Source organism: Aspergillus glaucus, assembly GCF_001890805.1.
Source record: "Aspergillus glaucus CBS 516.65 unplaced genomic scaffold ASPGLscaffold_42, whole genome shotgun sequence".
Taxonomy (NCBI): Eukaryota; Fungi; Ascomycota; class Eurotiomycetes; order Eurotiales; family Aspergillaceae; genus Aspergillus; species Aspergillus glaucus.
This window is the reverse complement of record NW_019170494.1, coordinates 1-18509: the sequence shown is the minus strand read 5'-3', so window position 1 is coordinate 18509 and position 18509 is coordinate 1. Positions and strand designations below refer to the sequence as shown.

Genomic DNA, 18509 nt, shown 5'->3' with positions numbered 1-18509 from the left:
TACTATCAATTGAAATGACTGAGCATAATAGAGACGCCCTCCCTAACACGCAGGTATATATGCACCCCTCCCGCTGTCACATAACTCACGTTAAACTCTGACTTGGCAGGTCCCCGAACCCCGGATCTCGCCCGAAGTCACCGACGACGAGCCTGACGACGGCGACGACGACGATGCCAGCGACTCGGGCTTGGATTCCGAGTCTCTCTACTCGGACAGCACCTCGCTCAGTTCTTCAGTGACCAGGTACCGCGAAGAGAATGGTCGTCGCTATCATGCCTACGGTATTTTTATTCCTCATTCTCTGTCGCACTTCGGCCCGGCTGACAGATAAGGAATCACCGAGCACTGGGGTCCCAACGATGAACAGGCTCAGGAGCAGCAGGACTTGAGGTATTTGCCTTTACCAAGATATCCCGAATATAACTAACAAGGTAGTCACCACCTCTGGACTCTCAGTCTCAACGGAAAACTCTATCTCCCTCCGATCGACCATCTCCAGGACGTCTTGGATATGGGAACCGGCACCGGAATTTGGGCCATGTGTGTTACCGTTCACCGCGCATAACACAAACTTATATTGACCGAAAAGGGACGTGGCCGATGCTCACCCCGAAGCCACCATCAAAGGCATCGATCTCTCCCCCATCCAGCCTTCCTGGATCCCTCCGAACCTGAAATTCGAAGTCGACGACTATAACCTTGAATGGCTTGACCACAACAAATTTGACCTTATCCACGCTCGCGAGCTGCTGGGTACGGTTCCCAGCTGGCCGGAGATGTACCGCAAAGTACTGGGGTAAGTTTACCTGTACATACCAGAGCACGCCGCATACTCACAAACACAGCGCCCTCAAACCGGGTGGCTGGTTCCAACAAGCCGATCCTCAGATTTTGTTGACCTCTAGCTTCGACACGCTCGGTCCCGACCATGTTTACCACCAATGGAACCCTCTACTCCTCGATTCCGGGAAAAAGGCTGGTTTGGACTTTGACTCGGCCCCGCACATGAAAGACTGGCTCGAGGAGGCTGGATTTATCAACGTGACTGAATACAGAGTTCCGTGGCCGATCGGGACGTGGCCCAAAGATCCGCACCAACGCGAAATCGGCGCCTTTAACCAAGTTCGTATCGAACAGGGCGTCGTGGACTTCTGCGGACGTCGCCTTACCAACAACCTAGGGGTACGTCAGCATAGCGCTATCGATAGAAACTTTGCTGATCAGCTTGCAGTGGTCTCGCGTGCAATTGGAGGTATTTGCCGCGTCAATGCGGTCGGCTGTGAAGAACAACAAATTGTTGGCCCATCATTATGTGTATGTTCTTCTTTTGTTGTTTTCGGAAGCAAGCTGACATCCTGCAGGTGGTTTGCCTATGGACAAAAACCCCCTGCGTCGCATTAAATCGATCAAGATAACAACTCCATATACAGCTTTGTATATACAACTCGCATACATTTCTCGCATTGACTGAAAGTAGGCATTGCTATTTTGCACCTAATCTTCGCGTATATTTGGACAGGCACACAAAACTTAGCAACAAGAACGAAGCGCGGAGTTCCCTTTGTGTAACTAGGAAAGTATTTCAAAGATCAACGAATTCAGCTTTAAGCTCAAGTGGCTTGATATGGCATGCCATTCCAACTCTAGAATGACCCTGGTGTGCCCAGCAACACCCGCATTCCACGCATCGCCAGACACCATCTCGGTGGACCTGCAGAGATAATAATCCGACTGGCCGGTACCCCTTAATACTCTATCCCTTTTTAGATCGGGCATCTGTCTCTGCCGAACACGCATGCGTTGTTTGTACTACGATGGAGTGTGAGGCTTGGGAATGCTTGACAGTATACAAGCCGTCACTCCCCCTCCCGGTCTGCAGAACCCGTTTTGCTCAACAGCATCATCTTGACCCGCCATGATAGCACGATTCAAGCTTGCGTGCGCCTTCTTCGCGTCTGCCACTGTCGCCACAGGGCCGTTGTACGATTACGTGGTTGTGGGAGGTGGCACCAGTGGTCTAGTTGTCGCAAACCGACTCTCCGAAGACCCCAATGTGTCTGTCGTGGTGATCGAGGCGGGACACTCGGTCCACAATAACGAGAACGTCACTGCGGCAAATGGATATGGAAAGGCATTTGGAACAGAGATCGATTATCAATATGAGTCCGTGAATCAGACGTATGGCGGCAACTCAAAACAGGTACTGCGAGCCGGCAAGGCCTTGGGAGGGACAAGTACTATCAATGGTAAAAAAAAAAAAAAAAAAAAAAAAAAAAAAAAAACCGTTGAAGTGTAACACTCATTACTAACACCCCATAGGGATGTCCTACACCCGCGCACAAGATGTCCAAATCGACGCCTGGAAAGAACTCGGCAACAGAGGCTGGTCCTGGGCCAGCCTGCTGCCTTACTACCGGAAAAGCGAACAGCTTACCCGCCCCTCACCTGCTGAAATCGCCGCCGGAGCATCCTACAACGAATCCGTCCATGGCTACGATGGCCCGCTGCACGTGGGTTTCAACGATATGCAAGAGGGCAACCTGACCACGCCGCTGAACCAGACGTACGATAAACTGGGTATTCCATGGGTTGAAGATGTCAACGACGGCCATATGCGCGGATTCAACGTCTTCCTCGAGACTATCAACCATGAGCTTGGTGTCCGTGAGGATGCTGCGAGGGCGTACTACTGGCCGTACAGAGGCAGGCCAAACCTGATCGTGATGACGAAGGCGCGGGCGAACAAGATTCTCTGGAACGATGACAACGCGACTGGTGGTGTTTCAGCGTCTGGTGTTGAGATTCTGTCGGACGGTATAACCAGCGTTGTGAGCGCTAGGAGAGAAGTTATCCTTTCAGCGGGGTCGATTAGAACTCCTGCTCTACTGGAACTGTCTGGCGTCGGGAACAAAGAGTAAGTTCTTTCCTGCGATGGCCTGGCAAGTCTAATCCCGGTAGTATTCTTGAGAAGCACAACATTAGCGTCCGCGTCGACCTTCCCACCGTCGGAGAGAACCTGCAAGACCAAACCAACGCCAACACAATGGCCCTCGGAAACGGCAAATGGACCGGCGTCAAGGCCCTCGCGTACGCCTCGTTCTACGACATCTTCGGAGACGACGCTCAGGCAGTGGCCGCATCTGTGATCCAGAAGCTGGGAGACTACGCCGCGCAAACATCCGAAGCAACCGGCGGTGTCGTAAAGCAAGAAGACCTCGCCAGTTTCTTCCAGATCCAATACGACCTGCTCTTCTCAGACGCTGTCCCAATGGTCGAGATCCTATTCATCCCGACCCACAGCCCGATGTTGATCACCGAGTATTGGACTCTCCTGCCATTCTCCCGGGGTAACGTGCACATCAACTCCGCAGACCCCGCCGAAAATCCGGTTATCAACCCGAACTACTTCATGATCGACTGGGATTTGCAAGCCCACATCAGAGTCACCAAGTTCATCCGTAACATGTACCAAACCGCTCCACTCAGCGACATGATCAAAATGGAACGCGCCCCCGGACCAGAGGTTCCCCAGAACGCAACGGACACAGACTGGGAAGAATACACCAAGCACAACTGTATGCCCCCAAGCCCACCTTAACCCAAGCCGATGCTAACCACGTCCAGACCGCTCAAATTTCCACCCCGTCGGCACAGCAGCCATGATGCCGCGCTCGATGGGCGGCGTCGTGAGTGACCAGTTGATTGTGCATGGTACTTCCAACGTGCGTATTGTTGATGCGTCGGTGCTGCCGTTCCAGATGTGTGGGCATTTGACTAGTACATTGTATGCGATTGCGGAACGAGCGGCGGATTTGATCAAGGACGATGCTTGATTATTGTATATATCATGTTTGTGTCCCGTAGTTGGTGCAGAGTTGGAGTGGTTTGCTTGGTGATATGTAGGTAATTCTTAATGTTATGATAATTGCTTCATGTGTATCTTATCTCCTACTGTAGAAACTCACCCAAACGTACTTCTGGCCCTGCAATTTTAAAAATAGATATATTTCTGCACCAACGTTGGAGCCTATCTCGCTATCCCCAATCGTCTCAAAGCGGCAATGAATACGAACGGGTACGAAGCCTGACCGTTTCCTAATCGGGTAACAAGTTCGAGTACGAAGACCCGCGATTGCTAGCCACAGTCCATGTACGTAACGATATGAAACGAAAAAGATATGGTTTGCTACTCTTATTATGGGAGTCTCCATGCTGGAAAATTGGATACCTACCAGATATAGTAAAAGATTCGAAATGGCGAAGATAAATACCCCGGGGTGTCCGGGTGGATGGCTATTCTTTTTTTGATTTCAAAGCAGTACATACAGCAAATATGAAGATCTCTATCGCTTCTACTATTCTGTCCGCCGCCCTGGCAACAGCAAGCCCTCATTTTGGTGTGGCTTCGCTGGATAACTGGAAGCCTGCTGGTCATGGTGACTGTACGTCCTTTCATACCCTGTATATCTGGAATGAAATGAGCTAACAGACTACAGTCCGCGGCCCATGCCCTATGCTAAACACACTATCCAATCATGGCTTCCTCCCACACGATGGCCGCAACCTCACCCGTGAAGTCGTTGTCAAGGGTTTGTCCGAGGGGTTGAACTTCAACGCTACTTTGGGAAGTTTGATGTTCGATATGGCGCTGGTTGCGAATCCGGAGCCGAACGCTACTTACTTCACTCTGTATGTCCACGCTCTCCTGTTTATGTATGAAGGAGGTACTGACAAAGTAGGGACAACCTAAACCGGCACAATGTCCTCGAGCACGACGCCAGCATGAGCCGCGCCGACGCCTACAACGGCAACAACCACATCTTCAACTCCACCATCTTCGCCAAAACAAAAGCCTACTGGACGCAGCCCATTCTCGACGCGGCGATGCTCGCCAACGGCAAGTTAGCGCGGCAGATTCAGTCGCGCGCGTCGAACCCAAACTACACGTTTACCTCTTCGATGGAGGAGTTTAGTCTGGGCGAGGTTGCGGCGCCGGTTATTGCGTTTGGGGATATTCAGGCTGGGAGGGTGAATCGGTCGTTGGTGGAGTATTTCTTTGGTAAGCTTCCTTCTCCTAGATATATCTTTATTCCTGCGTGAGGGTTGATATGGTGCTGATTGTATGTAGAAAACGAACGTTTGCCCGCTGAGCTTGGCTGGTCGAGGCCTGAGAAGGTCATCAGTCTGGCGGAAATTTCCAGAGTGACGGCCTTGATTCGGAACGCTACTAGCCTGATTACGCCGACTAAGTCGGGATCCGGTTCGGGGGCGGCGTCTAAACGAGATTTGCATGGGGGGTTTAGGTGAGCGTGTGTAGGGTACTATAGGGGTTGAGTCCGTGTACGAATATAGCAGCAACTGTCGTTATTATCTTTCTCCTTCCATACTCATTCATATATTCTATTCATGTGACCATTCATTCAAACATTTAATAAGCTTCAATGCTGTCACGGAGCATGGACACTCGCTAACTGCATAGTATGTTTGATTACTTTGGCCTGTTTTGCGTAGGACATTCACTGAGCATCGCCTAAACCCCTCACACACCAGATAGCTCGTCGCCGGCAGGCCTGCCTCTTTCCTTTCTCCCCTCATGTTAGAATTTCGTCAGATAGTCTACCAATAGATTCATATTGCTCGAGACCGTCACAAATGCCGTCTGACCCGGAAGAATCCTTCAATTAATCCTTGGTATAGTGTTTATGTCCGTGTCCGACACCGGCACAATACGAGCCGAGTCTCTTTATATTGAATTAACCCATACAAACAACCATAGCGACTCTATCATACGACACGGCTAAATCTACCAGTCTATCCCCGCTCCAACACGGCCCAGTCCGCTGGAAAAACCCCGGGTGATATTCTCTCCGCACCCCACGGGGCGCAATCCGGGGTTGGTCCGGTTAAAGTCAACGGTTATACTGGGTAGATATGGGGTGCATATACGCCGTAGTATGGCGTATATGGCGCATAATATAAATGACATGCTCCCTCGAATGTTTTTTTTTTTTTTTTGGCAGGTGACTGACAGGTGACTGAATACTTCAATTTCGGACAACATGGGCGCCCCTGTCGAAGCCGTTGGCGTCTCAGCCAGACGGGCCGAATTGGCCGGAAACAAAGTTGGATGGCGTGGTTTGGTTAGCAGCAAAAAGACATTCGGAATTGCGCTGTTTGCTTCGTTGGGAGGATTGGTTTATGGGTGTACGTGACGTCTACATCTATTATGGGTCGGTGTCAGGGCTAACCGATGCAGACAACCAGGGAATGTTCGCGCAGATCTTAACCATGAGCTCTTTCATCAAAGCTGTACGTATGCCTATATATGTCGGAAGTGCTTTCTAACATGAACAGACACAAGGATACGCTGCGGAACCTGGCACCGGCCAAGGCATGCTTACATCGATTCTCGAACTGGGAGCGTGGGTTGGTACACTATTAAACGGATACCTGGCCGATGCTCTCGGACGGCGCGTTACGGTCGTCGTCGCTGTGGTTATCTTCTGTGTGGGTGTTATCGTGCAGGCATGCACTATGAACCCCGACTATGTGTATGCCGGTCGATTCGTGACTGGTTTGGGAGTTGGTAATCTGAGTATGATTGTGCCGTTGTATAATGCAGAGCTGGTATGTCCCTAATCTCACGCTTATCTGGCAATTGCTCACTGATCCAGGCACCTCCTGAAATTCGCGGCTCGCTAGTTGCCGTCCAGCAACTCGCCATCACCTTTGGCATCATGACCAGCTTCTGGGTAAGCACCCCTAACACCAACAAGAAACATACACCTAACATCGAGCCAGATCGGCTACGGCACAAACTACATCGGTGGCACCGGCAGCACCCAATCCATCGCAGCCTGGGAAATCCCCGTCTGCATCCAAATCCTCCCCGCCCTCCTCCTCGCTTTCGGCATGATGCTCTTCATGCCGCAGTCCCCGAGACACCTAATGAACACCGGCCGCGAGGAAGAATGCCTACACACACTAGCCCGACTGCGCGATACATCAGCCGACGATTTACTCGTTCGGATTGAGTTCCTTGAGATCAAGGCGTTGAGGATGTTTGAGGTTGAGACGGCGAAGAAGAAGTATCCGCAGTATCAGGATGGGTCGTTTAAGAGTCGGTTTATGATTGGAGTGAGGGATTATATGTCGCTTGTTACGGATCGGTCGTTGCTTAAGAGGACTTCTGTTGCTGTATGTTGACGCTGTTGTGGTATATATTTGGTTGCTGACGATGGTAGTGCTTGATTATGTTTGCGCAGCAGTTTAATGGGATCAACGGTAAGGCCCTACCCAAGTGTTCAGATTGGAATATTTGCTAACCCCAACAGCAATCAACTACTACGCGTGAGCAATCCATCGATTCCATACTTCTCAACCACTAACGAATGCAGCCCGCAAATTTTCGCAAACCTCCACCTAGGCCAAAACACAACGTCCCTCCTCGCAACCGGCATAGCCGGCATATTCGAATTCGTCTTCACCATCCCCGCCGTCCTCTGGGTCGACAACGTGGGCCGACGAACGATCCTAATCGCCGGCGGAATAGGGATGGCGGTATGCCATTTCATCGTTGCGGGGATTATCGGGTCGTATTCGGGGAATTTCGAGAATAATCCTGGTGCAGGGTGGGCGGCTGTTGTGTTTGTGTGGATTTTTATTATTAATTTTGCGTATTCGTGGGGTGAGTTTTACTTTCTCTTTTGTGGATGGGTTGGGGTGATGGCGTGCTAACGGTGCGGCGTAGGGCCTGTGTCGTGGATTATCGTCTCGGAAGTGTTTCCCCTAAGCATGCGTGCTAAGGGCGTGAGTATCGGCGGAAGTAGTAACTGGGTGAGTGATTCTTTTACCCTGTTCGTTGTAACGCAATCTAACCCAAACAAGTTGAACAACTTCGCCGTCGGCCTTTTCACCTCCCCCTTCATCAAAGCCTCCGACTACGGCACCTTCATCTTCTTCGGCTGCATCACGACTCTCGCCGTTTTATATGTGTTCTTCTTTGTCCCCGAGACCAAGGGCCGGACGTTGGAGGAGATGGATGAGATTTTCGGGGCGCAAGGAGTTGCGGCGGCGGATCAGGCGTTGAAGAGGAGTATTGAGCGGGAGATTGGGTTGTTGGCGCTTTTAGGCGGGGATGGGCCGGTTGAGGAGGTGAAGAAGAGAGAGGTGGGTGGTGATGAGGTGAAGACTGAAACTGGGGCTGTGAAGAAGTAGTTGACTACCATAACAGGAAGTTTAAGAACGTAGATTCAACATAATATGAACAACTTCGCCATGACCACCTGCCAATGTTCTATCTTGATGTACAAGGGTATCGATGAAACCATGCTTCATGACAAGGTAGGGCTGGCGTAATACCAAAAGGAGAATACACAGGAATATAAACAGCGCCAAAAGTGACAAATAGACTTCGTTCGACAGCGTTATCGGTCAACATGACTTGACAAAAGAAAAAGGCGGACAACATCAACATCATGCAGGATATCCGTTAGAAATTCAGGTGCCAAAATGAAGAAACCTGAAATAATTGGGGTTAGACAGAGGCAGGATAGAAAAGAAAACAAAACAAAAATAGTCGTGGATCATCGTCGATCAAAGAACCAGCTGGTGCGCTTTCCCGTCGTCTCCTGCGATTGGACTCCTGCGACAGCCGAGTTGGGAGTACTGCTCTCCGATCCTCCTCCGCCACGGAGTGGCTTCGCGATTCTCGAGCCAGAAAAGCTGAACCCGCCGCTACCATCCATGGTAGGAAGCCCTCTCGTCGAGCCCTGCTTCGCAGCCTCCAGTCTCTCTTTGACAGCCGTCAATTGCGCCTCGAATCTGGACATGGTTAGTATAACCCGTCACGATAGAATTAATAGAAACAAAGACATACCGGTGATTGGCTTGGGTAAGCTTCTCCTGGCTCTCCTGGAGCAGGCTCTCCAAGCTGGCAATCCGTTCGTTTCTAGCAATGAGTTTCCGCTCCGCAATCGCAACCTCCTTCTTCAAACTACTGTTTTGTTCAACCAGTTGCCGCTGCACGTGGGTGAGCTGCTCCAGGTTGCGCTCCAAGAACGCCATCTTCTTCTGCTGAGCGCGGTTGTTCGACGACCGCAGCACGTTGTTATACTGCTCACGTGCGTCGTCCAGCGAGATTTCGAGCTCCACCACCCGCTCACAGCGGTTCTGCAAATCACGCATCAGCGATTTCTTCATGGCGTCAAACTCAGCAATCTGCTGCTGTAGGTTCTTGCCAGCGGCACCGTTCGTAGAAACCCGTGATTGCGAATCCGCCAGCGATTGGTGCAACTTGCTGAGTTCCTTATCCTTGCGAGTTATTTCATCGCGCAACTGTTCAGCTGCCTGGACCTCATCCTCCTTGCGAGTGACGTGGAGTTTCTCTAGTCGCTCACGGATTTCGGTCACATCGCCTTCACCCAAGTTCCGCTCCAGAAGACTCTCATGCTCCTGCTCGAGTTCCGCCAGCTTCCGTTCCACTTCCGCTCTACGGCTGTCCTGCAGCTCGCCCAACTCACCCCGGTCGTTCATGGTCAGTTCCGCCTGGCGGATGAGGCCCTGGGTCTCCAAGAGACTCGCTCGGAGTTCGAGAATGTCATCCGGTGCGATCGTCTCACCCGCTTCACTGACATTGTGTAGCGAGTCCACGCGGTTGATGAGGTCCTGAAGCTTGCGCTCGTTGTCGGAGAAGACCTCGCCACCAAGGTTGAAACCAGCCATCATCTTGGCCATCTTCTCCGCCTTCTTCTTCTCCTTCTCATCGAGAGCAGCAGTAGTCTCCTTAGCCTTCATGCGCACATCAAGAAGTTGCTGCTTGACATCATCCAATTCCGCCGTGAGTTCCACGTTGGCCTCGCGAAGGCTGTCCATGGTGATCGATGCCTCCTTGCCCTCGTAAGACACCTTCTCCAGCTGCATACGGAGTTCATTGATCTCGTTGTTCAACTTGTCATTGTCCTTACCCGAGCGGGCGGAGTTCTCCTTGAGACCCTTCAGCTCGTCCCGAGCCTCACGCAGATTCCGTTCAACATTCACGATATGAGACTCCCGCTCCGCAATCTGATCCTGAAGTTCGTTCTCCCGTCTCAAAAATTCGTCCCTTTCGTCCTTTTCCAGTACGAGACTAGGCGTGCTGGAGCGGTCTCCCATTCTCGAGTCGGGGCGCGGCGTTTCGGAGCGAGGAACCTCTTGTAACCGAGATGGCGTAGCAGGCCGTGGCTTCTCGGCCTTCGCAATGGCCATGGTCTCGTTCCGAGCTGGCGTCCATCGGTCCTTGGGAAGGTTATCGCCGCTTCGCCATACGTGGACTTCGGACTCCAGTGCTGAAAGGTAACTCTCGAAGCTCGTTACTTGTGTCTGTGCTTTCCGTAGGAGCTGCTTCAACTCTGCCGGACTCAATTCCGCGTTCACCTTCGCCTTGTTCTTAATCGACTTGGCCCGCACACCGAAACGCAGGGTCGAAATCGTTTCAGCGTCGTTGTAGCTACTGGGAGAGCAGTTAATGATCAAGGTTGTTCGCGAGTTACCTCCCAAACTTTCCTGTAAAATACGGGTAAGTTTGGAGTCACGGTACGGAATATGTGTCGATTTTCCATCAGTCAGTGCGTTGATGACCATTCCAAGAGCACTCAAACTCTTGTTGATCTTCTTCGCCTCCTCAAGCGTCTGTCCACTGGCACCGGTCTTGCCAACTTTTTCACTACCCGCCAAATCGACCAAGAAGAGCTGACCACTCTTCGCAGATCCGGTCTCGAGGTTCTTCTGCGTGATGGTAACGACGAAGATCGAATGGGACCGCGAAGACTCCTGATTCATGTTGGTAGCTGCCACAGCTCTGGCCGCACCACCACGTCGCATAACCTCATAAACCTCTTGCACACTGGACACATAGACTTCAACAAGTCCCTTGACATAAACACCTCTCGACTTCTCTTCGTGAACCGGCAGGTTGTCGTTCTGGGGGACCAACAAGTCGCGAATCCGTTCCATGTAGATTTCCATGTAACTAACGCGGACGGTGTATTCGATGTTACTCGGGCTCGTTAAAATGCTGGCGAAGATCTGCTCGACGATACGTGGAATGATACCCTTCCCGGTGTCGTCTTCGATATCCGAACCCATCATCGTGTACGACTTTCCTGCACCAGTCTGACCATAGGCAAACACCGTTCCGTTGTAACCGTTCAAGATATCGTCTACCGTAGGGCGAATGGAGTACTCGAAGATGTCCGTTTGAAACGAGTCCATGGGGAACACGCGGTCGAAGGTGAAGTCACCCGACCCCTCATGAGACTGCAGCGGAGGTATAGTTTAGCCCACGATAGACCCTACCAACATGTAATCCAGAGAAGTGAAAACTCACGTTGATGCTACATGTGTCTTCATTTTCAAAGTTCACAATCGGTTGTCCTCCCGATCCCAATTCCACCTTGTTCTGCGGTCGAAACCTCGCAACGACTGTGTGTACCAAACGCGATTAGCATCGTCGTCGAGCGGGCGACGGGCAGGACAGACATACCCTTAATGGTATTCGGTGCAGATGACCTGTCATTGAAGAAAGGCACACCATATCAGTTCACCTGCACAGTCAGACGCATTGGAGCGGTGAACCCGCACTCACATATTGCTTGACTCCGACCCAATACTCTGGTCGTGATGAGTTTAAAACAATAAAGAGAGAAGCCCCTCGAGGGGAAACACGATCCTCAGGCCCGTCTTCAGGCAACGCGCAGAGAAAGACGAAACAGTGGTGTTAAAAGAGTCCCAAGATCGACGAGAGGCTCGTCGTGGCTTGTCTGTCTGTTTTGGGTCAGGGGTTCACGTGCCGAGAAAAGTGGGCGGCGAGGGGGACAGGCGGTGACGCCCTAGTCGGACAGCCAGAGGGGAGTTGTAGGTAAGCAATAAAAAGCAAGAAAGAATGGAAGAAGTTGATAAAGAGAGTAAGTAGAGAAACTGGCGGGAATCTCGACGGCTAGTGAAGGAATGGCCTGTGTTCAGCTGCAATGTCAGGTATCCAGGCATCCACGGCAACCGTTGAGGAAAAGGCTTGGCATTACTGTCCCGCATCGGAGTCTTCAGTATCGGAGTACAGCACTACAGGGCGAAGAGTACGGAGTAGACAAGACAATACAGTTCATTATGCATTTCATAATATATAGCAGAAAATATCACACAAATGCAAACTATCTACAAAGCAACAAAGCATACCAGTAGATATTACTCCAAAGCAATTCACCAGGCGCCTGAACCCCGCGCTGTGCATACCATCCGACACGGCGAATCCCCCGAGAAACTTATAGACATTCAGAAAGTCATACCGTCATAAACCAAGGCCTCGGTCATTATGCGAAGAAAGTTCATGACGGGTAAACGGAGAGCACTGCTTCGTGGGTGAAGGAAAGAAAGAAACCCATAGACCCAAGGAAATAAGAGAAAATAGGAAAACAGGAAAGACGGGTACCATCTGCAAGAGACGGCCCGCTAGTCTTCCCAGCTCTTCTCGACGGTCTCGCGTACACGTTTGACGTATTCCTTTCGGTTGTCTTTGTAGAGGTTCGACGCTTCCACGTTTGCAGGGGACGATGTATTCGGGTCATTCAGTAAACTGAGGAAAGAAAAACAAACATTAGTACCACAGAAGAGGTTGAGGATTCCAGTAGAGATCGCGTAGAAAGAAACCCACGTACCTCTGAATGCTAGTAAGGATAGCCGCCACATCATAGGTAGGACTCCAGCGGTTTTGGAGAATGTCTAAACACAGTTCACCCGTGCCGTATACATTGGGGTGGAACATCTGGCTAATGAATTTGACACCTGGAGGCTTGTTCGGGTATTGTTCTTCGAAATGCATGACCAGACGGAAGGTACCATCCTCGAACGGGGTGTCAGCAGGACCGATAATGACGGCATTCCTATGATCAGAGATCTCGATCAGTCCATGATTCTCCAAGCACGCACTCCTTCGTCATTAAAACATACCATGTCATGACATTGTCTGCTACGGGCGACGCAGAAACGCCAGCAGGAGGATCGGTTTGCATACGCTGCAGTCGTGCCAAATGACGTTAGCCTATGAAACTCGGCGGAAACTCGGCGGCCGTAGGATGTCAGAGTGAGGAAAACGATTAAATCAGAGCTCAAGTGAAGCTCTCTGGTTTCGCTCGTCAAGTACGCACCTTGAAATCGCGCATAAGACGTCTGCGAGCGGATGTTGACATGGCGGCGGGGTTTGATGAGGACCGGGGAGCTATCGGAGATGAGCAACGAGGTCAAGATGGATACAAGAGATGGCAATGAGCGAAACACACCTGTTTATAAATATCCGAGAGGCAAGTGAGCGCAGCCAGATGTGTCCAATTCGAGACGAATAGACAAAGAACACCTTAGCGAAGATCGAGAAGAAAGACCGGGAAAAGCGATGACACCGAAATGAATGCCCGGGGAGGAGGGGAACAATTGGATGAAGACCGAGCTGGAGAAACAATCCCGATGGAGAAACTGCTCGAATTAAGTTTAGCCGGTGCGCCACAGCTTAAGTAATTAAGTCACATGATCGGAACGAATCACGTGGTTTCCAACAACCTCGGCTCAGCGGGTGCCGGCTAGATGCGTCTTTAGTTCCGCCATCCGAATAGTATTATGAGGGGTGGCTCTTATTATCTTTCCTCTCTTCTTCTCTGACCTCGATTATACGAATAATAGCATTTTATTCTTCTCTTCTTTTATTCTACCAAAATGCCTATCCAGACATCAGCAGGCTTGTCAGCCCGTCTCTTCGCGCAAAGAACAGCCATCCCCGCATCTCGGAGGCAATTCAGTTGTGCACGCCCGTTACTCAAGGAGATCCAGGATGCTTATATCCTCAGTGCCTCACGGACGCCTACTACTAACGTATGGACTGCCTTACTGTGTTAAATATGAGAAAATTGCTAACTAGATGCTCATCCGGACAGTTCAATGGATCATTCGCCTCCGTCTCCGCCCCCGAACTAGGTGCCGCCGCTATCAAGTCTGCCGTTGGCAAGTCGAAGCTGCCAGTCGAAAATATTACCGACGTCTACATGGGAAATGTTCTTCAAGGCTCTGTTGGACAGGCCCCCGCTCGCCAAGCCTCCATTTTTGCTGGACTCTCCCCAACCGTCGAATCCATGACCGTTAACAAGGTGTGCGCGTCGGGTCTTAAGGCGGTGGCCCTTGCTGCCCAGAACATCCAGCTTGGTCTCGCGGATGCTCAAGTTGCAGGAGGAATGGAAAATATGTCTCGAGTCCCGTACTATCTGCCGCGTGCTGGCCAGCTGCCACCGTTTGGTGATCTGAAGCTGGAGGACGGTCTGGTCAAGGACGGTCTGTGGGATGTTTACAACAAATTCCATATGGGTATCTGTGCGGAGCAGACGGCCAAGAAGTATGAGGTCTCGCGCGAGGAACAGGATGAGTATGCCATCCGTTCATACGAGCGTGCTCAGCAGGCTTGGGACGAGAACAAATTCGCCGACGAAATCGTGCCTGTTACGGTCAAGGGCAGGAAGGGTGACACGGTCGTCTCGCGTGACGAAGGGTTTGAGAACTTGCGTGCCGATAAACTGAAGAGCCTGAAGCCGGCCTTCCTCAGGGATGGCACTGGCACCGTTACCGCCGGTAATGCATCCACCATGAATGATGGTGCCTCGGCTTTGGTTCTGGGAAGCAAGGACCTTGCCCGCGAGTTTGGTAAGGGTAACCGTGCTCTGGCTCGCATTGTCTCGACTGCCGATGCCGCTATCGACCCCGTGGACTTCCCCGTGGCACCAGCGAAGGCTGTCCCCATTGCGCTGGAGCGTGCTGGAATTACCAAGGACCAGGTCTCCGTCTGGGAGTTCAACGAGGCCTTTGCCGCTGTGATCAAGGCCAACGAGAAGGTTAGTACCACATAACCAAATGAATCGGTATCGCTACTAACAAAATCTTAGATTCTCGGCTTGCAAAATGCCAAGGTCAACCTTCTTGGAGGTGCAATCTCCATCGGACACGCTCTGGGTAGCTCCGGCTCTCGCATTTTGGTCACATTACTTCACCAGCTACAGCCCGGCGAGTATGGTGTCGCCGCTATTTGCAACGGCGGTGGTGCTGCTAGCGCCATGGTTGTGCAGAAGCTGGACCAGGTTGACTAAATTCAAGTGTGATGAAATTGTGAATGTTTATGTTGAATGTCGAAAAGCGACATCTTGATGATATACCCTCGAGACGTGTATTCTATGATAGCATGGCGTGTATTGATACACGATTGAATACCAGTACATATTATTTTTTCTTTGATCTATAAACAATAGCGGTCTAGTCGGGCTTGTTCAGAGTAGCTGAAAAGGTTCTGACCGGTGCTCCGTGCGGAGTATTGCCCTAATATATACAACCGCTGCAGGGATATTCTGCACACCACCGGTCGATTTTCAACGCCACATCGAGTTCGCAATTATCGATTAGACTATTGATCCCCCTTGCAGTGTAGCGATGGTTAATAAATCTAATGCACAAGTAAATATATATCACACCAGTGGCGAGCCGGCTAGATCTGCGTTTAAATGGCTTGACACCTGTCACATATGCAGTTTGCGGTCTTTTCTTCAGCGAACCAATTCCCTTTTGGGATCTGGTAACGAGGGGAAGCCATTTCAGGCTATTACAGTCTGGTTCAGCTCGTAATCCTACATCTCGAAACAACCCGGTCCCTACAATGCAGCAGTACTATCGATGTGTCTGTAACTTTGCCCCCTCTCAGAATATGACCACTCTCATCGACGCACAATGATATTAATGGCGGTCGGTCAGTCTGCGGAGTAGATCATCTCGCTTCTGCACTTCACGACTAAGTAGAATGCATTGATCAGGGGCTGCAGACTACTCTTATAGGCTAGTCCCATCCTCTCGGGACGAGACGTCTTGGTACATGCTCAACACACCATGGCTTCCGCAGACACCAACCCTCCTGACTTAGGGTATGAGCAGGGCAACCTGCGGCATGTGGTCATTACAGCGACATGTTTTGCCTTCCTTCTGTCAACTGTTTCGGTTGCGCTTCGGTTGTGGGCGAGAAAGATCACCAATACGGGCTTGTTCCTCGATGACTATCTCATTCTAGCTTCTTTGGTTAGTTTCATTGCAGCAGTTAATCTTCAAAGATACTGACCTGATTTCAGTTCTTTCTATATGGCATTTCAATTGCGGGTATCGTCCGTAAGTCGCCGACCCGAACAACCCAAACATGAGCACCCCGTCTAACATGCGATAGTCCTGTACAGCGGCCTAGGAACACATATGATCTATGTCCCTCCGGACCAGCTCGTGGTCTACCTGAAGGTATAACCCTCTTACCCAATCCTAACATGAATTTCGACCGTACTAACGAAAACAACTCATAAGACCCTCTCATCCGGCGCCTTCCTCTACCCAGCCTGCATCACCTGCGTGAAACTCTCCATGCTAGCCCTCTACAAACGTATCTTCTCGCGCGGCCCCATGGTCGCATTAGCAAATGCAGTAGCCGCCGTTGTCTTCCTCTGGGGCTATGGGGTCTGCTTGATCGCCGCGTTTACATGCATTCCGTTCCGGAAGATGTGGGATCCCACTGTTCCCGGGGGATGTATAAACCTGGCTCAGTTCTACTATGGGCTGCAAATACCTAATATTGTCACTGACGCTGTTATTATCGCGATGCCGATGAAAATGGTGGCGAATTTGCATATCTCAAAGACACGGAAGACGGTGCTGTCTGGTATTTTCGCGCTGGGGATTTTGTATGGCTATTTCCCGACATGATATAGAACAAGACACAAAGAGCTAACATGGCCTAGGACTCTTATCTTCGACATAATCCGTCTTGTCACCCTGATTGAACTCTCCAAAGCTGGAGATGACATTACCTGTACGGGTTTCCTCCCCATAACGTCTATATGCCTGCTGACTCGGTCCAGATAACCAAGTGCCATCTAGCGTCTGGACATGCATCGAGCCCGCCATTGGTATCACGGCCTCCTGTCTGATTAATATGCGTCCGCTGGTGACGCATTATATTTCCGAGAAAGCGTGGTGGCCCAGACTTCAACCCAAGCTCTTATCATCGTCGTGGAATAGTATTGATAAATGAGCACGTGTATCGGGTGATTTTGTTTATGCTTGTTTGGTATAGACATCCTAGCGGATGATTAATTCTTTGGGCTATAATATTATGTAGATACCCAAAAGGGATTTGTATAATTCAATAGAGCAGGATGTCCAAGAACCCAGTCAATGAACTGTTCACCACATTAGTCATTGAACTTCAGCGCATGAACAGAACGGTGGGTCTTCAAATCGCTGAATGTAGTAAATAAGCAGAACTGATCCGCCACTCCCTCGCTCCTTTCGTTTTCGTCTCTAGCTCAGTTGGTTGAGGTATTAATCGACCTCCAGCACGCTGCAAGCTCTGTCACCTGTGCCCACATGAGACAGAACATCTCCCACTGCCGAGATATATGTACTGACTGGCGGTAAGCAACAACTGACTGAACTATATTCCAGTATCCATTAGCCGTTTTAGACTATCAAGAGAATATTTGGCATCCATTCAATTAAACTGGCATAACCCACTTCGTCGTGTTGTTGACGGATGTATGGGAAGCATTGCATCACAGAAACAAATTTTTCCCACGAGCTTAGCTGGGTTCTTATCTCGTCCATGTTGAAACAGATAATGCGAAAGAGCAACGGGCATACCAGTTTTTCCTCCATCTCACATGTCCCTCTGCCCATCTCCCATCGACCTTGATTGCTCCTTCAGGGCAAGTACTTGGCACCCATTTCAGTGAACAACAGGAGGGCTTTTACCTCTTCATAGGGACGCCTTCCAGCTTGTGCCTGTCGTTCAGTGTAAAGGTCACCTTCAGTTCCAAGATGCGGGTCCTGTTTATATATTCGCAAGAAATGCCTCATTTTCTAGATTGACTTGTCTCAGCGAGGAACAGAGCTAGGATATAGGAAGCCCCCCAGCTGTAAGGTCCTTAGGCATGCTCTGGAAGCATCTGCATGGGTTTTTCAGAGAGCTTTTTGATGATGGTCCATGTCGAACTGTGTGAAGTCCCGAAGACAACATCCTTATCGATCCAATACTTGCCGAAAAACGTTCGTTCTGTTCGTTCTGCCATAGTGAATCGCAAAAAGGTATGCCTTTCAAACGTGTAAGTAGTAGTAGTAGTTGCTATTTTACGTCGGAAAAGTGGCACGTGCGTTGGTCACGTGCCCACAAAGATCCCGGAGCGGAATATACGACGGGCGAAGCGGACTCGCCTATCTAGTAGCTAAGCTAATTTTTATCATACATACTGGCAAAGGCTCTCCCATAGGGGCCCGCCTATGATTATTGGGGCCGCGTTCAGCGGCGCACACATTCTGTGGAGGAAGGTGGGAGGCGAAAAAAAAGGAGGGGGTTAGGAGGAAAGTCATGAAGAGTTTTGAAGTGGAGTTGGTTAGTGCGTGGGGCATATCGTGTGGTA

The 18509-nt window shown here is 50.6% G+C and overlaps 9 protein-coding genes across 9 annotated transcripts; 6 read left to right on the top strand and 3 right to left on the bottom strand.

Annotated features, from left to right (window-relative positions):
- Positions 1-14: 14 nt before the first annotated feature.
- ASPGLDRAFT_1510310 (class I SAM-dependent methyltransferase) lies at positions 15-1661 on the top strand (the record flags this gene model as incomplete). The annotated part of the gene is made up of 8 exons (XM_022542207.1): positions 15-53; positions 110-284; positions 336-393; positions 439-543; positions 593-799; positions 849-1185; positions 1235-1317; positions 1365-1661. 8 exons carry the CDS (start codon positions 15-17, stop codon positions 1402-1404), a joined length of 1044 nt encoding a protein of 347 aa, XP_022395389.1. The 3' UTR covers positions 1405-1661.
- On the top strand, positions 1662-3890 carry ASPGLDRAFT_1193715 (GMC family oxidoreductase). The gene is made up of 4 exons (XM_022540040.1): positions 1662-2249; positions 2323-2917; positions 2962-3578; positions 3628-3890. The coding sequence occupies exons 1-4, from the start codon at positions 1919-1921 to the stop codon at positions 3834-3836; spliced, it is 1752 nt and encodes a 583-aa protein (XP_022395388.1). The 5' UTR covers positions 1662-1918; the 3' UTR covers positions 3837-3890.
- A 433-nt stretch (positions 3891-4323) lies between these two features.
- On the top strand, positions 4324-5425 carry ASPGLDRAFT_86339 (peroxidase family protein). The gene is made up of 4 exons (XM_022550379.1): positions 4324-4445; positions 4500-4692; positions 4743-5062; positions 5132-5425. Exons 1-4 carry the CDS (start codon positions 4337-4339, stop codon positions 5308-5310), a joined length of 801 nt encoding a protein of 266 aa, XP_022395387.1. The 5' UTR covers positions 4324-4336; the 3' UTR covers positions 5311-5425.
- A 637-nt stretch (positions 5426-6062) lies between these two features.
- On the top strand, positions 6063-8645 carry ASPGLDRAFT_1510304 (putative MFS monosaccharide transporter; the record flags this gene model as incomplete). Its single annotated transcript, XM_022542206.1, has 9 exons — positions 6063-6207; positions 6260-6312; positions 6358-6630; positions 6678-6755; positions 6805-7200; positions 7248-7303; positions 7401-7690; positions 7754-7839; positions 7891-8645. 9 exons carry the CDS (start codon positions 6063-6065, stop codon positions 8218-8220), a joined length of 1707 nt encoding a protein of 568 aa, XP_022395386.1. The 3' UTR covers positions 8221-8645.
- Positions 8191-11725, bottom strand: ASPGLDRAFT_1193038 (putative kinesin family protein (KinA)). The gene is made up of 5 exons (XM_022540036.1): positions 11627-11725; positions 11525-11550; positions 11369-11463; positions 8882-11298; positions 8191-8826 (listed from the first exon to the last, which is right to left on the bottom strand). Coding segments are annotated over exons 1-5 (2778 nt in total). The 5' UTR covers positions 11629-11725; the 3' UTR covers positions 8191-8588.
- A 400-nt stretch (positions 11726-12125) lies between these two features.
- Positions 12126-13425, bottom strand: ubc2 (E2 ubiquitin-conjugating protein RAD6). The gene is made up of 5 exons (XM_022547958.1): positions 13314-13425; positions 13182-13252; positions 12985-13049; positions 12693-12917; positions 12126-12610 (listed from the first exon to the last, which is right to left on the bottom strand). The coding sequence occupies exons 2-5, from the start codon at positions 13221-13223 to the stop codon at positions 12487-12489; spliced, it is 456 nt and encodes a 151-aa protein (XP_022395384.1). The 5' UTR covers positions 13224-13252; positions 13314-13425; the 3' UTR covers positions 12126-12486.
- Positions 13426-13632: 207 nt separating this feature from the next.
- ASPGLDRAFT_182134 (thiolase family protein) lies at positions 13633-15280 on the top strand. The gene is made up of 3 exons (XM_022543016.1): positions 13633-13896; positions 13959-14903; positions 14955-15280. Exons 1-3 carry the CDS (start codon positions 13741-13743, stop codon positions 15153-15155), a joined length of 1302 nt encoding a protein of 433 aa, XP_022395383.1. The 5' UTR covers positions 13633-13740; the 3' UTR covers positions 15156-15280.
- Positions 15281-15942: 662 nt separating this feature from the next.
- ASPGLDRAFT_138373 (uncharacterized protein) lies at positions 15943-17125 on the top strand (the record flags this gene model as incomplete). Its single annotated transcript, XM_022541603.1, has 6 exons — positions 15943-16128; positions 16179-16215; positions 16271-16338; positions 16402-16775; positions 16833-16903; positions 16953-17125. The coding sequence occupies 6 exons, from the start codon at positions 15943-15945 to the stop codon at positions 17123-17125; spliced, it is 909 nt and encodes a 302-aa protein (XP_022395382.1).
- Positions 17126-17733: 608 nt separating this feature from the next.
- Positions 17734-18159, bottom strand: ASPGLDRAFT_53363 (uncharacterized protein). Its single transcript, XM_022547957.1, has one exon. The coding sequence runs from the start codon at positions 17947-17949 to the stop codon at positions 17794-17796; it is 156 nt and encodes a 51-aa protein (XP_022395381.1). The 5' UTR covers positions 17950-18159; the 3' UTR covers positions 17734-17793.
- Positions 18160-18509: the final 350 nt, after the last annotated feature.

What these genes read in the sequence shown, in the direction of transcription:
- ASPGLDRAFT_1193715 (XM_022540040.1), top strand. Translation starts at nt 1,919, where the DNA reads ATGATAGCACGATTCAAGCTTGCGTGCGCCTTCTTCGCGTCTGCCACT. An exon ending in AGGGACAAGTACTATCAATG is followed by an intron (nt 2,250 to 2,322) that starts GTAAAAAAAAAA and finishes AACACCCCATAG; the next exon opens with GGATGTCCTACACCCGCGCA. An exon ending in TCTGGCGTCGGGAACAAAGA is followed by an intron (nt 2,918 to 2,961) that starts GTAAGTTCTTTC and finishes TAATCCCGGTAG; the next exon opens with TATTCTTGAGAAGCACAACA.
- ASPGLDRAFT_86339 (XM_022550379.1), top strand. Translation starts at nt 4,337, where the DNA reads ATGAAGATCTCTATCGCTTCTACTATTCTGTCCGCCGCCCTGGCAACA. An exon ending in GCCTGCTGGTCATGGTGACT is followed by an intron (nt 4,446 to 4,499) that starts GTACGTCCTTTC and finishes AACAGACTACAG; the next exon opens with TCCGCGGCCCATGCCCTATG. An exon ending in GTTGGTGGAGTATTTCTTTG is followed by an intron (nt 5,063 to 5,131) that starts GTAAGCTTCCTT and finishes GATTGTATGTAG; the next exon opens with AAAACGAACGTTTGCCCGCT.
- ASPGLDRAFT_1193038 (XM_022540036.1), bottom strand. An exon ending in TGCACCGAATACCATTAAGG is followed by an intron (nt 11,464 to 11,524) that starts GTATGTCTGTCC and finishes TGGTACACACAG; the next exon opens with TCGTTGCGAGGTTTCGACCG. An exon ending in CTTACCCAAGCCAATCACCG is followed by an intron (nt 8,827 to 8,881) that starts GTATGTCTTTGT and finishes AACCATGTCCAG; the next exon opens with ATTCGAGGCGCAATTGACGG.
- ubc2 (XM_022547958.1), bottom strand. Translation starts at nt 13,223, where the DNA reads ATGTCAACATCCGCTCGCAGACGTCTTATGCGCGATTTCAAG. An exon ending in GCAGACAATGTCATGACATG is followed by an intron (nt 12,918 to 12,984) that starts GTATGTTTTAAT and finishes CTCTGATCATAG; the next exon opens with GAATGCCGTCATTATCGGTC. An exon ending in ATCCTTACTAGCATTCAGAG is followed by an intron (nt 12,611 to 12,692) that starts GTACGTGGGTTT and finishes TTCTTTCCTCAG; the next exon opens with TTTACTGAATGACCCGAATA.
- ASPGLDRAFT_182134 (XM_022543016.1), top strand. Translation starts at nt 13,741, where the DNA reads ATGCCTATCCAGACATCAGCAGGCTTGTCAGCCCGTCTCTTCGCGCAA. An exon ending in CACGGACGCCTACTACTAAC is followed by an intron (nt 13,897 to 13,958) that starts GTATGGACTGCC and finishes TCATCCGGACAG; the next exon opens with TTCAATGGATCATTCGCCTC. An exon ending in TGATCAAGGCCAACGAGAAG is followed by an intron (nt 14,904 to 14,954) that starts GTTAGTACCACA and finishes ACAAAATCTTAG; the next exon opens with ATTCTCGGCTTGCAAAATGC.
- ASPGLDRAFT_53363 (XM_022547957.1), bottom strand. Translation starts at nt 17,949, where the DNA reads ATGAGGCATTTCTTGCGAATATATAAACAGGACCCGCATCTTGGAACT.